At 39.1% G+C, this 16343-nt stretch overlaps 1 protein-coding gene across 5 annotated transcripts in view; it reads left to right on the top strand.

The window, feature by feature from the left end:
- Positions 1-6590: 6590 nt before the first annotated feature.
- LOC124135725 (organic cation transporter protein-like) overlaps positions 6591-16343 on the top strand; it is a 36588-nt gene continuing 26835 nt past the window's right edge. Inside the window, exons 1-5 of one of the 5 annotated variants that reach the window (XM_046501227.2) lie at positions 6594-6873; positions 7057-7246; positions 9244-9562; positions 14951-15181; positions 15724-15920. In XM_046501227.2, coding sequence (XP_046357183.1) covers positions 9254-9562; positions 14951-15181; positions 15724-15920 — 737 coding nt within the window. In that variant the 5' untranslated portion in view covers positions 6594-6873; positions 7057-7246; positions 9244-9253. Of the gene's footprint in view, positions 6874-7056; positions 7247-7268; positions 7567-7619; positions 7716-9243; positions 9563-14950; positions 15182-15723; positions 15921-16343 lie in introns of those variants that run through there. The other 4 variants (XM_046501225.2, XR_007221013.1, XM_046501228.2 and 1 more) reach the window with 4 other exon arrangements.

The raw sequence follows: 16343 nt of genomic DNA, 5'->3' as shown, positions 1-16343 counted from the left end.
CAAATCGTCATAAGTCAAGGACGTTAGGTCTCGATTACTAAAGTAAAACTTGCTGTGAAGTTGATTAAAGCTTTAACATTCTTAAACTGAAAACCAATTTGATTGTTGTCATTTCTCATACAACGAACAATTGATTTGATTGGTATCATTTCTCGTACAACGAATAATCAATTGATTGTTATCATTTCCCATAGAAGGAACAATCGATTTGATTGTTATCATTTCCCGTACAACGAATAATCAATTGATTGTTATCATTTCTCATACAACGAATAATCAATTTGATTGGTGTCGTTTCTCGTACACAATCATTCGATTTCTTTGTGTTTTGCAGCAAGATTGTCATCATTGTTACTACAACCATTCAATCTAATCAAATAATTTAAGAAAACAAACTTTCACATTTTCCTGGGCAATTTAATGAATAACTAATATGAATATAAAGCAGTGTTGTGTGATAACATACAAGTAGCCGCCTCCCGCAGAGGTACTATTGGAGGTGTTTGTAACTATTTTAACTTTCACTGGTACTGATTCAATGTATTCCTCAACTTAAGGTTATATAATATTCATATTCAACTCGATTTCAAACAGTTTACTTTGTCGAAGGATACGGAATTCGTGCTGACAATAATTATATTTTATTGATCTTTAAAACTCCCATGAATTCTAATATGAATAAATCAATTTGTGTTCAATAACATTTTATGATATGAAGAATGCAGCTGATTGTTTTAGATATCCAGATTTATTGATATAACATATTCTAGCCTCAGGATGTGCTGAACAGTAAACCAGAGTTCCTAGGCAAGTGAATGACCAGGGACTACATGGAGGTTGAGGTGGTGGATGTTCCATGGCAACGCAAATCGCCGTACGTCCATCTTTAAGATCCGGGGTCTTCAGCAACCGATGCTTGCCTTAATATGCGACTATGCTTGTCGTAAGAGGTGACTAACGGGATCGGGTGGTCAGGCTCACTGACTTGGTTGATGCATGTCATTGTATCCCAATTTCGTGGATCGATGCTCATGATGTCAATCACTGGATTGTCTGGTCCAGACTCGATTATTTACAGACCGCCGTCATGTAGATGAAATAACATGTTTTTGTTCACATTTTCTACTTGTATTTGGAGCATATTGTGCAGTTCTCAAAGACGCGATCAATTTGATCAATATTTGCATGATTTTGTATAACATAACAAAAAATATAACAATTTTGTTATTGAGAAAACAGGTTAAATTTAATAATCACTTTTTCCTTCACCTCGTCTGCAACATCACCTGAATAGAGAATTAGAAATACATAAAGGGTACTTTCATTCGTTCGAGTTTAATGTTTGTGAAACCTGGTTCTCTGGAGATCAGGCGAAGGGTTCCCACAAAAAGGAATGGTTTCAGTCAGGCCATAGAAACTATGTATTAATGTAACAGTTAACAGGTCATATAAGAGGGGTTTTAATCTTTTCTAGTGTGTCAATAGCCACCATGGTCGACAGGGATATTAGCTTCTGTCTTCGATTGGTGTTTTTTTATGTTAAACCTACATTGGCTTTCAAAAGTACGTTTGAACAATTCCGTCGAAACATACTTCTGTCCACTGCATATTGGCCATGAAACACTCCGCCACGCTGATACGAGTTTGCACCGAACCCAGATACGGAGGAGACAATATTAATATGATTTTACAGATGCTTCAGTAATGTTAGTTGACAGTCTCAGCAGGTTTCATTACAGTCTTTTAAAATTAACTTTGTTCGTCTGCCAACACACATTTCATCATGTATATCGAATTAGCAGTTCATGATTACACAATGTACACTGTGTCAGGTTCTGGTGACAAAATCTAGGCCTGGGCTGCACCTCGCAGAGCATCGTCCGTCCTGAACAAACGATCTCCACCGCAATGAACTGCTCAGTCAACAGATTAGATGTGAGGGGAATAGTCAAAATGCACTATTGGCCGCCTCCCATCGATCCAGATTGTGCACGTGAAATACATGACCTTACTCTGACATGCCATTCACTGTGCACGTGAAATACATGACCTCAGTCTGACATGCCATTCACTGTGCACGTGAAATACATGACCTTACTCTGACATGCCATTCACTGTGCACGTGAAATACATGACCTTACTCTGACATGCCATTCACTGTGCACGTGAAATACATGACCTCAGTCTGACATGCCATTCACTGTGTACGTGAAATACATGACCTCAGTCTGACATGCCATTCACTGTGCACGTGAAATACATGACCTCAGTCTGACATGTCATACACTGTGCACGTGAAATACCTGATATTCCATTCACTGTGCACGTGAAATACATGACCTTTGTGTGATCTGCCATTCACTGTGCACGTAAAATATATGACCTTTGTGTGGTCTGCCATTCACTGTGCACCTGAAATACATGACCTTTGTGTGATCTGCCATTCACTGTGAACGTGAAATACATGACCTTTGTGTGATCTGCCATTCACTGTGCCAAGGGATATATGACCTTTCAAGGCTTTGTGTGATCTGCCATTCACTGCACACGTGAAATACATGACCTTTGTGTGACCAATCAGGTTTATAAAATGTACGTGATATGCACAGCAAACAAGAAACGTGTACGTCATACATGAATACGATGTGATCAGATTACTTACTTAATATTTTTTCTTGTTGAAATCATCACAAAGCAGCAACGACCAAATACATAACCTAGGGATGCAGGTCATCAATTGCGTTGATCGATGCTCATGATATCAATCACTAGATTGTCTGGTCTAGACTCGATTATTAGGGATGGATGCACGTTCTTGTTCTGCACGTGAGCCAGCATGACTAGGCCTATTAATATAGGGGTTCTCCGGTAAAAAAAAAAATGCCTGTTTTATTTACAATACAGATACATAATAAAATATTGATCAGTATAAGTAATATGATAACAATGAAATAAATAAGCCTCTTGTAATATTTCTTTCTTAATATATATTTGATATACGAGCATGTACAATTGATGGGAACTATTTCAACGTGACCAAAATAGTCAGAGCATCAAGCTCAGGTTGTTGTGACTATGAAATGAGACACCAGGTTTCAGAAACAGCAAGAAAAGTATATAAATAAAGTCTTCGTTTAGACTAACTTCACGATTCTGACACCTACATGAGTAACACGACTCCCGCTCATCAACTGGAATGTGATTTGCTGACATTTAAATGACACTGGTATTGTCTGCTCGGTGTGCGCTCTGCAACTCACGCTCCTCAGAAAGACGGGGGGGGGGGGGGGGGGGGGGTGATGGCTGTAGCATAAGGAGGAGGGGTGGGGGTGGATGATGTAGGTAGGGAGGGGTTGATGGCTGTAAGGAGGGGGTGGGGGTGAAGCTACAGGGAGAGTTTGGGAGTGATGGCTCTCTAATAGGGACATGTTGGGGGTGATGGCTCTAGGGAGGGGGTGGGGTGATGGCTGTAGGAAGGGGGTGGGGGTGGGGGTGATGGCTCTAGGGAGGGGGTGGGGTGATGGCTGTAGGAAGGGGTGGGGTGGTGGCTTTAATGATGGGGTGCGGTGATGGATGAAGGGAGAGATGGGGGTGATGGCTTTAAGGAGAGGGTGGGGGTGAGGGCTACAGGGAGAGTTCGGGGGTGATGGCTGCGGGAAGGGGAAAGTTTAGGAATAGGCGAGAGCGGGGGAGTGTTTTGGGGGTGATGGCTGAAGGTTGGGGAGTGTTTGGAGAGAGGCATTGAAGGTGGGTTGTTATTTTGTTGAGGATGGGAGTTATTGCTTCCGGATGCTACCGGGATTAAATCTTAGTCTCATAACCCGATCCAAACATAATCAGATAACCGTCTAAATTATTTCCGTGGGTTTGAGTAAATATTCAAACTAATTTCGGTTGTAAAATGATAAAACAAAGTAAGATTATCTGATAGCCAGCAGCCGGTGTTTTGATTAGAAAATAGATTGCAGTCAGATTGCTTCCGTCTGTCCAAATTGTCCACAACTGAGCCCTTCGATCCATGCAACCGAGGGGCCAATCAATGAGAAAGGTGTTCTAATCAATTGTTCATAATGCCGGGTAGTCTATCAGAAAGATTCTATTGAGTGAGCGAGTTCAAATTTACCGTCGCATTGGTATTATTTCAGCCAAAAAGCGACGAACATATGTTAAGACGTGGTTTCATATGTTGTACACGTACACTGAGAAAGAGAATGGGGTTCATACTGGCTTATACACGTGACAGAATGGGCTCATGATGGGTTAGAGAATGGGTCTTATACTGTGTGTGGGTGTGGGGCTTATACTGGGTGAGAGAATGGGGCTTATACTAAGAAATATAAAACGTCAATACATATGTGTTGATCGACCGGCGATGTAGCGTCAGTTAAAATGTGTTATCGACCGTCGACGCAGTGCATATATGTTGATCTACTGGCGATGCATGCATGATGTTTCAGAACGTTGCTAACTATATAACGGCAGTTGTCGGGTTTTTTTTAATTATTGCTGGACAATTTGCATGATCTAGTGAGTGAGTGAATGCCACTATTAACAATATCAATATCCCTTTGATGTGAGAAGAAAACCCAAAGTGACGGTCGTTACCCTTTATCACTTTCGTGCCGACAAACCAAGCGTCGCAAAATTGGCGAACCTGTGACTTAAAAACCCGATAGGCTGAGGGATGCGATGAAAAGGAAGACCGTTGACAATGTAGTGTGTCTTCTTTCCGTCATTTCAGCACATCGCGTAACCCTGCAATGCTAAAGACTCGTTCCAAAAAGTCAATTGTTCTTTGTATGAGAAATGATACCAATCAAATCCATTGTTCGTTGTATGAGAAATGATAACAATCAAATCCACTGTTCATTGTATGAGAAATGACAACAATCAAATTGGTTTTCAGTTTAAGAATGTTAAAGCTTTAATCAACTTCACAGCAAGTTTTACTTTAGTTATCGAGACCTAACGTCCTTGACTTATGACGATTCGGGAACGTACCTGTTATAAGCTACTTACGCCGAACTCAGCAATGTCCAATGTCACCATACCCATGTTCGTGGGTTTCACCGAAGTGGTAAACGTCTGAGACCTGCATCACTTCGGGCTTTCCTCCCACATTAAGCTGGCACGCCGTGATATAACTGGAATAATGTTAAAAGCAGCGTTAAACCCAACTCACTCACTCACACTCCCAGGATCATCCCAGCATCGCCCTGAATCTTTGTTTGTTGGCACCAAACCCCATCCTCGGTAATCAAGTGTATTATGTTTCCAGCCCATTGTGATAAATACCCTCCACTCATTCCCTATCCGGCTTCGATATCCTCCCAAACAAAACATTATCATACCTCCATGTCAGAATATTTGTTTGTTTGTTTGTTTGTTTGTTGTTTAACACCGCACTCAGCAATATTCCAGCTATATGACGGCAGTCTGTAAATAATCGACTCTGGACCAGACAATCCAGTGATTGACATCATGAGCATCCATCCACGCAATTGATGACCTGCATCCCTAGATTATGTATTTGGTCGTTGCTGCTTTGTGATGATTTCAACAAGAAAAATATTAAGTAAGTAATCTGATCACATCGTATTCATGTATGACGTACACGTTTCTTGTTTGCTGTGCATATCACGTACATTTTATAAACCTGATTGGTCACACAAAGGCCACGAGAAAATCAGAATGCGCGTGGAATTCTGAGAGACAGAATAAACGATCTGTTTATACCTATTTAATGTGCAGAAAATAAGAAATATGTTCAACACCACTTAATATACCTATTTTCGAAGAATACTACATGTGATATGTGTGTCTGTGCTATATATGTTTGTATATTTCTGTGCATGTATTTGTCTACCTCATACAAAGAAAACTACATGTGATATGTGTGTCTGTGCTATATATATGTTTGTATATTTCTGTGCATGTATTTGTCTACCTCATACAAAGAATACTACATGTGATATGTGTGTCTGTGCTATATATATGTTTGTATATTTCTGTGCATGTATTTGTCTACCTCATACAAAGAAAACTACATGTGATATGTGTGTCTGTGCTATATATATGTTTGTATATTTCTGTGCATGTATTTGTCTACCTCATACAAAGCAAACTATATGTGATATGTGTGTCTGTGCTATATATGTTTGTATATTTCTGTGCATGTATTTGTCTACCTCATACAAAGCAAACTACATGTGATATGTGTGTCTGTGCTATATATGTTTGTATATTTCTGTGCATGTATTTGTCAAAGCAAACTACTAGCTACACCCTTCAAGTACTTGAAATAGACTATAGTAACTGTACACTGCAGTCTTTCCTTGCACGCTAAGCTGACACGCCATTATAGACCTTAAATACTAGTCAGTGCGGCGGTGAACCCCAACTCACTCACTCCATATTTGTTTCGAAAGAATAAACCAATTAGGGAAAACATTATTAAAATATGTTGCCACGTTTACAAGACACATTGCATGGTCACCTACGAGCGCGTCTGTTATAACGTCCCACCTCCATCCCGATTTTAACACAGATGGTGACGAGTGCCGACTGATAGACAGCTGGTCACAAATCAACCGTTCAGCCCATGCCGCTCAATACTAGGAAGGTTTTTCAGTAACGATTTTCCCTAAGTGTGCCTTCCGGCCTATAACATTGTGGGCTAGAGGGGTATCAAGTCTCTTGCCTCTTGTAGGTGGGTGCTTCCTATCATGTAAACTGAGCTCACCTCGAAGCCACTGACAACACGCGGATCGTCCATTTAACGGAAGTTAGTTCAATTTCTGTCAACGAAACGCGTCAGGTATACGAACCCCTTCAACAGTGTCCTTCCCATTTGCAAACGATGCGGTCGTTAAGGTGTGTGTGTTTGTTTGCTGAATCGTTGGCTTGTTTTACGTGTGTAGTTGTTTGTCCTGAATTGATTCATGTCCATCTGTAACAGTACAGGCCAACCTACACAACTTACATAAATACATGTTTAGATGAACAACGTACATGCTTGTTGTTTGCTTGTTGTTTAACGCCGCACTCATATTCCAGCTATATGACGGCGATCTGTCAATAATCGAGTCTGGACCAGACAATCCAGTGATTGACATCATGAGCATCGATCCACGAAATTGGGATACAATGAAACACGAAGCCACCTCGCCGCCCTAATGCATGTCATATATCACGAATGAAGCCGGTAATTGTTTTAGAGAACATGTTATGACAAAAGTCAATACAGGTATGTATGTTAATTAATCTGTCACAATGGAAATGTAGACGAAATATGTAATCCCAAGTTTATTTCAGTTTTAGTTTTGACATCAGGAACCTGCAGATAAAATAAAAAGCAAATCGCACTTCGTGAGATGAAGCGAGATGTTACAGGTATTATCGCTGATGTTAGTGGGGAATGTTATTGCGTCAGAGCTGATGAAACATTGTTTTCACAGAATCGTGTATGTCAGAGCTGGGTGTGTTTGTCGGAATCTACGAGAGCCATATACATAATACAAATAACTACAGTATTGGGACTGTCTTGGCCACCAGCTGAACACACGGGTATGTACTACAAAATTGAAGTAAACGAAACCAATGTTTTAGCGGTGTGTTTTTATCGTGAAGCTGAGAGTTGTCTACCTTTGTTCCCAGTCCTACCTCATGCAACATCTAACCTTGTGAAGGCATCAATGATTCTAATCAATTTTAAGGTGACAGATGAATTTTGTTTTAAGTTTAGTCGAATTATTGGATGCAATCATAACAGCTGGCCTGGGATTTATTCTCCTTAAACATGCCATTCGCGATTCGCGGATCTATAAAAAATCTCCGGGCCCATTCTGTCGAGCCGGGCTGATTTTAGAAATAAACAACTCGTGGTCGTTAGTTATCGTACAATAAAACACTGCAGTGAGAATACACCAGGAGGGGCGCAGCTCTTGGCCTTTTTAACTTCAATTTACTTTTAGATCCGGCACACATTTGAGGCGCCTCTCGTCTTCCTTACTTATCTGTTGGAGGTGGTGAGCTTAGTTTCTAAACTTGTGGTATTCACATGCTTAGAACTAAACTGAAAAGCCTTTCTAGCAGGGGTAACGATACAATGCCATTGTAATAATAATGATAATACAATTGGGAAATTTGTACTGCCCCGACCTAATTTCTCACTCTGATTAATTTCAATTGTAATGAGGAAATATCAATAACTGTAGTCCTAGTATTTAACTCGCGGACCGGGAGTTAAATAATGCAGTGAAGACAGTAAATAAAACATATATCTTTCTCATTTTGGTTTCATCATGAAAATATCTACATGTTAATGGCGTAAATAGAGATTTTATACAAGCATTTGTGATACTGATTTTACGAAACAAGAGTAAGAATTCTTCAATTTCCCAAACAAGGGCAATAGATCTACATGAATTCTGTCACAAGCTTTGTAAAATCATTATGACACACATTTGAGTGTAATAAATTATTTATTACCAATCAATTTTTAATCCTTTTGACCTCCCCTTTAGAAAAATGCACTGACCACAGCCACCGTCTCAGAAGACCACACTTGTTGTTGCTGATGTAACATCCTTACTACCTTACGTCACATTACTAACAATGCCGACTGGATGACGTAAACAATTCACAGTTGCGCATGAAGTGATATTTGCACAAGTGCACATTAAATTTTTATGAACTCGGTCATTTCTAACCCTATGGGCAATAGAAATAAATTAAACAGCAAACGGAACAAGGTTGGCTGACTGGCTGTGGTGTCTTTGGAATTGTTGAGACGAACATCTGACAAAACGATAGTGGTTTGTTGACATCAAGGGCCACACATGAACTTTTGGAAATGTCTGTCTTTTCTGGTGGCTTTTTAAGTTCCAGCAGGCATTAGACAATTTAATCCATGGTATCAGTTAGAATAAAGAATTTATCAAGAACAGTCGTGAACGGTGGTATGAAGCCCAGAAGAGGAGATATGCAACTATAACTTGTGTGAAAAATTGGGAAACTGATGTAAAAAAAACACAAATATCGTAAATAGAAAATGCACATTAATGGCACTTTATTAAGATTTACTCAACAACACAATTATATCTCCAGATGCTCCAAGGCGTAGTCCGGAGGCTCCAGTTCGATATTAAGTAGGAACATAGAAGAAAGAAAAGAAAGAAAATAGTATTGTATGACTTTGGGATATTGTTTAATAATTATTCATATTATCCATGCATGTTTCAGAGTCATCTCAATGGAAGTTGACATTATCCAAAAGACACTTGGTGGCTATGGCTGCTACCAGATGTTGGTGTATACCCTTCTTGGTCTCATGTACATGAGAGGTGCCTGGCACACGTTTAACATCATATTTCTGGGTGCAGTCCCGGCCCATACCTGCACAGTGGCAAACAGAACAGTTGACAACAGTCTTCAGATTGTAGCAGGAGAGTGTGATGTCGCGCTTATGGTCTCGAATGCTACACACACTGTCAATGAGACGGACGCTTGCAGTGCCTGGCAGTATGATAGCATGCACAGAGCCTCCAGCATTGTATCAGAGGTAGGTATAATTCAAATGCTCAGAACTCTCATGAAAACATCTCCAGCAAACATTTTAGTATTAATAACATTCAGTACTTGGGATCCAGGTTTTGAGGTGATAGTGTAGCGATAGTGCTTAGATAGTTAACACAAACAATGGAAGTGCTAAGTCGGTATATACTTTAAAATATTTAAAGTTAGCTGTGGTGCTGTTAAAGAATAGATTACATTTTTTGTCATTTACATTACTAAATCAACATGCAAGTTGAATATCAGCATGATCAGTGTTGTGTTCTGTTTTCAATTTAAAGCTGTGGAACACATTTTTACAAGCATGAAATCTCAAAATCTCAACTCTTCGTATGTTTTGTGAGAGTTGTATTTGCCTATCCAGGGAATAACAAGAGACCAGCCCAGAGCATATAAACTTGAGATGCTTAGTCATGTAAACTAACTATAGTTCAAGTATTTTTGAACTTGTTCAAGGTTTTGTCAGGATTCTTTTACAGGTACCTCAAATTGCAAGGGCACACAGATTCTTGTTGACTGGAATAAAAGTAGTGACCCTTATATTCCTATCTATATTGATGGACGGCACTATAGTTCTAAAACAGGATCTTTTATCTTCTAAGAGATGATAATTCATGTCTGCAGTTGTGCCAAATGGTACTCAACCTGTTTCCGCCATGACATAATTACATCATACACAGTGATGTAATGAATCAGTTTTCAAATGTTTACACATAGCTGGTACAATGTACCATGTTTATTATTCTTGTGATGAGACCAAATGAAGTTATTCCTTACACTTCACGTTGTGATGAGACCTAATGAAGATATTCCTTACACTGGGGGCACGGGTGTCCCAGTCGTCTAAGGCGTTGCGATTCGCATGATTGTGTTTTCGAATACCGGTTCAGCACGATTATGTTTCTAGGTTAGTCATCACCATACCCATGCTTGTGGGTTTCACCAAGGCGGCAAACGTCTGAGACCTGCATCACTTCGGGCTTTCCTCCCACATTAAGCTGAAACGCCATGATATAACTGGAATACTGTTAGAAGCGGCATTAAACCCAACTCACTCACTATACTTTAAACTTCATGTTGTGACTCGACCTAAAGAAGTTATTCCATACTCTTCACTTTGTGACTTGACCTAATGAAGTTATTCCTTACTCTTCACTTTGTGACTTGACTTAATGAAGTTATTCCATACTCTTCACGTTGTGACAAGACCTAATGAAGTTATTCCTTACTCTTCACGTTGTGACAAGACCTAATGAAGTTATTCCTTACTCTTCACGTTGTGACAAGACCTAATGAAGTTATTCCATACTCTTCACGTTGTGACTTGACCTAATGAAGTTATTCCTTACTCTTCACTTTGTGACTTGACCTAATGAAGTTATTCCTTACTCTTCACTTTGTGACTTGACCTAATGAAGTTATTCCTTACTCTTCACTTTGTGACTTGACCTAATGAAGTTATTCCATACTCTTCACGTTGTGACAAGACCTAATGAAGTTATTCCTTACTCTTCACTTTGTGACTTGACCTAATGAAGTTATTCCTTACTCTTCACTTTGTGACTTGACTTAATGAAGTTATTCCATACTCTTCACGTTGTGACAAGACCTAATGAAGTTATTCCTTACTCTTCACTTTGTGACTTGACCTAATGAAGTTATTCCTTACTCTTCACTTTGTGACTTGACCTAATGAAGTTATTCCTTACTCTTCACGTTGTGACTTGACCTAATGAAGTTATTCCTTACTCTTCACGTTGTGACAAGACCTAATGAAGTTATTCCTTACTCTTCACGTTGTGACAAGACCTAATGAAGTTATTCCTTACTCTTCACTTTGTGACTTGACCTAATGAAGTTATTCCTTACTCTTCACTTTGTGACAAGACCCAATGAAGTTATTCCTTACTCTTCACTTTGTGACAAGACCCAATGAAGTTATTCCTTACTCTTCACTTTGTGACAAGACCTAATGAAGTTATTCCATACTCTTCACTTTGTGACTTGACCTAATGAAGTTATTCCTTACTCTTCACTTTGTGACTTGACCTAATGAAGTTATTCCATACTCTTCACGTTGTGACAAGACCTAATGAAGTTATTCCTTACACTTCACGTTGTGACAAGACCTAATGAAGTTATTCCTTACTCTTCACTTTGTGACTTGACCTAATGAAGTTATTCCATACTCTTCACTTTGTGACTTGACCTAATGAAGTTATTCCTTACTCTTCACGTTGTGACAAGACCCAATGAAGTTATTCCTTACTCTTCACGTTGTGACAAGACCTAATGAAGTTATTCCTTACTCTTCACTTTGTGACTTGACCTAATGAAGTTATTCCTTACTCTTCACGTTGTGACGAGACCTAATGAAGTTATTCCATACTCTTCACGTTGTGACAAGACCTAATGAAGTTATTCCTTACTCTTCACGTTGTGACAAGACCTAATGAAGTTATTCCTTACTCTTCACTTTGTGACTTGACTTAATGAAGTTATTCCTTACTCTTCACGTTGTGACAAGACCTAATGAAGTTATTCCTTACTCTTCACGTTGTGACTTGACCTAATGAAGTTATTCCTTACTCTTCACGTTGTGACTTGACCTAATGAAGTTATTCCTTACTCTTCACTTTGTGACAAGACCTAAAGAAGTTATTCCTTACTCTTCACTTTGTGACTTGACTTAATGAAGTTATTCCTTACTCTTCACGTTGTGACAAGACCCAATGAAGTTATTCCTTACTCTTCACGTTGTGACTTGACCTAATGAAGTTATTCCTTACTCTTCACGTTGTGACAAGACCCAATGAAGTTATTCCTTACTCTTCACGTTGTGACAAGACCCAATGAAGTTATTCCTTACTCTTCACTTTGTGACTTGACCTAATGAAGTTATTCCTTACTCTTCACTTTGTGACTTGACCTAATGAAGTTATTCCTTACTCTTCACTTTGTGACTTGACCTAATGAAGTTATTCCTTACTCTTCACGTTGTGACAAGACCCAATGAAGTTATTCCATACTCTTCACGTTGTGACAAGACCTAATGAAGTTATTCCTTACTCTTCACTTTGTGACTTGACCTAATGAAGTTATTCCTTACTCTTCACTTTGTGACTTGACCTAATGAAGTTATTCCTTACTCTTCACGTTGTGACAAGACCTAATGAAGTTATTCCTTACTCTTCACGTTGTGACAAGACCTAATGAAGTTATTCCTTACTCTTCACTTTGTGACAAGACCTAATGAAGTTATTCCATACTCTTCACGTTGTGACTTGACCTAATGAAGTTATTCCTTACTCTTCACTTTGTGACTTGACCTAATGAAGTTATTCCATACTCTTCACGTTGTGACAAGACCTAATGAAGTTATTCCATACTCTTCACGTTGTGACTTGACCTAATGAAGTTATTCCTTACTCTTCACGTTGTGACAAGACCTAATGAAGTTATTCCATACTCTTCACTTTGTGACTTGACCTAATGAAGTTATTCCATACTCTTCACGTTGTGACAAGACCTAATGAAGTTATTCCATACTCTTCACGTTGTGACTTGACCTAATGAAGTTATTCCTTACTCTTCACGTTGTGACAAGACCTAATGAAGTTATTCCTTACTCTTCACGTTGTGACTTGACCTAATGAAGTTATTCCTTACTCTTCACTTTGTGACTTGACCTAATGAAGTTATTCCTTACTCTTCACTTTGTGACTTGACCTAATGAAGTTATTCCTTACTCTTCACTTTGTGACTTGACCTAATGAAGTTATTCCTTACTCTTCACTTTGTGACTTGACCTAATGAAGTTATTCCTTACTCTTCACTTTGTGACTTGACCTAATGAAGTTATTCCTTACTCTTCACGTTGTGACAAGACCCAATGAAGTTATTCCATACTCTTCACGTTGTGACAAGACCTAATGAAGTTATTCCTTACTCTTCACTTTGTGACTTGACCTAATGAAGTTATTCCTTACTCTTCACTTTGTGACTTGACCTAATGAAGTTATTCCTTACTCTTCACGTTGTGACAAGACCTAATGAAGTTATTCCTTACTCTTCACGTTGTGACTTGACCTAATGAAGTTATTCCTTACTCTTCACGTTGTGACAAGACCTAATGAAGTTATTCCTTACTCTTCACTTTGTGACAAGACCTAATGAAGTTATTCCATACTCTTCACGTTGTGACTTGACCTAATGAAGTTATTCCTTACTCTTCACTTTGTGACTTGACCTAATGAAGTTATTCCATACTCTTCACGTTGTGACAAGACCTAATGAAGTTATTCCATACTCTTCACGTTGTGACTTGACCTAATGAAGTTATTCCTTACTCTTCACGTTGTGACAAGACCTAATGAAGTTATTCCATACTCTTCACTTTGTGACTTGACCTAATGAAGTTATTCCATACTCTTCACGTTGTGACAAGACCTAATGAAGTTATTCCATACTCTTCACGTTGTGACTTGACCTAATGAAGTTATTCCATACTCTTCACGTTGTGACAAGACCTAATGAAGTTATTCCATACTCTTCACTTTGTGACTTGACCTAATGAAGTTATTCCTTACTCTTCACGTTGTGACAAGACCCAATGAAGTTATTCCTTACTCTTCACGTTGTGACTTGACCCAATGAAGTTATTCCTTACTCTTCACTTTGTGACTTGACCTAATGAAGTTATTCCATACTCTTCACGTTGTGACAAGACCCAATGAAGTTATTCCTTACTCTTCACGTTGTGACTTGACCCAATGAAGTTATTCCTTACTCTTCACTTTGTGACTTGACCTAATGAAGTTATTCCTTACTCTTCACTTTGTGACAAGACCTAATGAAGTTATTCCTTACTCTTCACTTTGTGACTTGACCTAATGAAGTTATTCCATACACTTCACGTTGTGACTTGACCTAATGAAGTTATTCCATACTCTTCACGTTGTGACAAGACCCAATGAAGTTATTCCTTACTCTTCACGTTGTGACTTGACCTAATGAAGTTATTCCTTACTCTTCACGTTGTGACAAGACCCAATGAAGTTATTCCTTACTCTTCACTTTGTGACTTGACCTAATGAAGTTATTCCTTACTCTTCACTTTGTGACTTGACCTAATGAAGTTATTCCTTACTCTTCACGTTGTGACAAGACCTAATGAAGTTATTCCTTACTCTTCACTTTGTGACTTGACCTAATGAAGTTATTCCATACACTTCACGTTGTGACGAGACTTAATGAAGGTATTCCTCCACTTTGCGTTGTGACTTACTTGTCCACCATGCAGTGACAGTACATGACAGCCTGACGCAGGCAGCCCTTGTGATGTTATTGTCTGAGACTGTGCAATGTTTTCTTCCAGTGGGACCTGGTGTGTAACAAGAATTACCTGGTAGAACTGTCTACAACCATCTACATGATTGGCTCAGCATCAGGAGCAGTGATCCTCACACCGTTTTCTGACAGATTTGGCAGAAAGAGACTCCTCTTATCATGTCTCTGCATACAAGCTGTCATCGGCTTTGCTGTTGCATTTGTACAGAACTATGTTGCATTTACACTGTTGCGAGCCGTGGTGGGATTTCTCAATATGGTAAACATGGAACTTGAACTTGGCTTAATGGATGTCTTCATGTCAGTCTCTTTATGATAGCTTACTCTGCATTGATACCTTTTCTCCAAAACATAAGGGGAACACTGAGCTTCTTTGACAACCCACTCAAAATGCTACTTAAGCATCTGAAAGCATAATGTGACCTAATATGGAGGCCTTGTCAGATCTTAAAGTAGAGGGCAAGATATATCTAATCAGAGTAAAAGATGTGATCTTATATCTTAATATTGTGGACACCAGCCATTTTGGTCTGCCATACAGACCTTGGAACAAAATTCAACAGACTATCCAAGAAAACAATATTTTGGCAAGTCCAGATTTCTTAGGTTTCTGAAAGTGAAGTGTTTCTCTGGCTTCGAAATCTTAAAATATTTGCGATCATAGACTAAATGTCTTCCGTTATAAGTAGCTGACTAATAGTTCTAGTACTTGTTAATTGTTTTGAGTATGTTTTATTTCAAATGCAAACAAATTTCACTGTGCATTGTTTTATTGTCCCCTCTATGTGCTTGTGTTTGTAGGGTATCGCACTGAGTGCGTACGTGATGATGACGGAGGTGTTCCCCGCCTCACACCGCACACTTCCGTCCATCGCCATGCAGATCTTCTGGGCTGTCGGGGTGATGCTACTGTCTTTGTTTGCGTACCTGGTCCGAGACTGGCGCCACCTGGAGATGCTGGTGTCTCTGCCTAATGTGCTGGCAATTGTTTATATATGGTAATAACTGTTAGTTTGTGTCTGTGTCAGTATCTGAAATAGATGCTTTCCTGTTATCCTATGGCTAGTAATAATGGACTTGAATTTTAGAATTTGTCTTGATAAGACCTTTAATCAGCATTTGCCTTTGCAAAGGCTTTGATATATACAACATGACTTGAAAAGACATTGAATTATTAACTACACATCAGATTATCTTTTCTAATATCTATATATGAAATACAAGCGTGCTTGTGATGTCCACAAACGTATGTGATAATGCTGTATGATAAAATGTCGAATGTATGAATGCGACTGCGATCCGGGATGAGTTACTTCCCTTTATGATAAGTCTCCTGACTGAATGTTTGCATCTTGTTTGTGTTATCAATTTGTTCTGAATAAGATTTTCTCAATCTCAATGTGTGACCGGCTGCTTGCGTG

The sequence above is a fragment of the Haliotis rufescens genome, unplaced genomic scaffold (assembly GCF_023055435.1).
Source record: "Haliotis rufescens isolate VD_foot unplaced genomic scaffold, xgHalRufe1.0.p SCAF_1, whole genome shotgun sequence".
NCBI classification, from domain to species: Eukaryota; Metazoa; Mollusca; class Gastropoda; order Lepetellida; family Haliotidae; genus Haliotis; species Haliotis rufescens.
The sequence above is the reverse complement of the archived record's forward strand: the minus strand, read 5'-3'. Positions and strand labels throughout refer to the sequence as shown.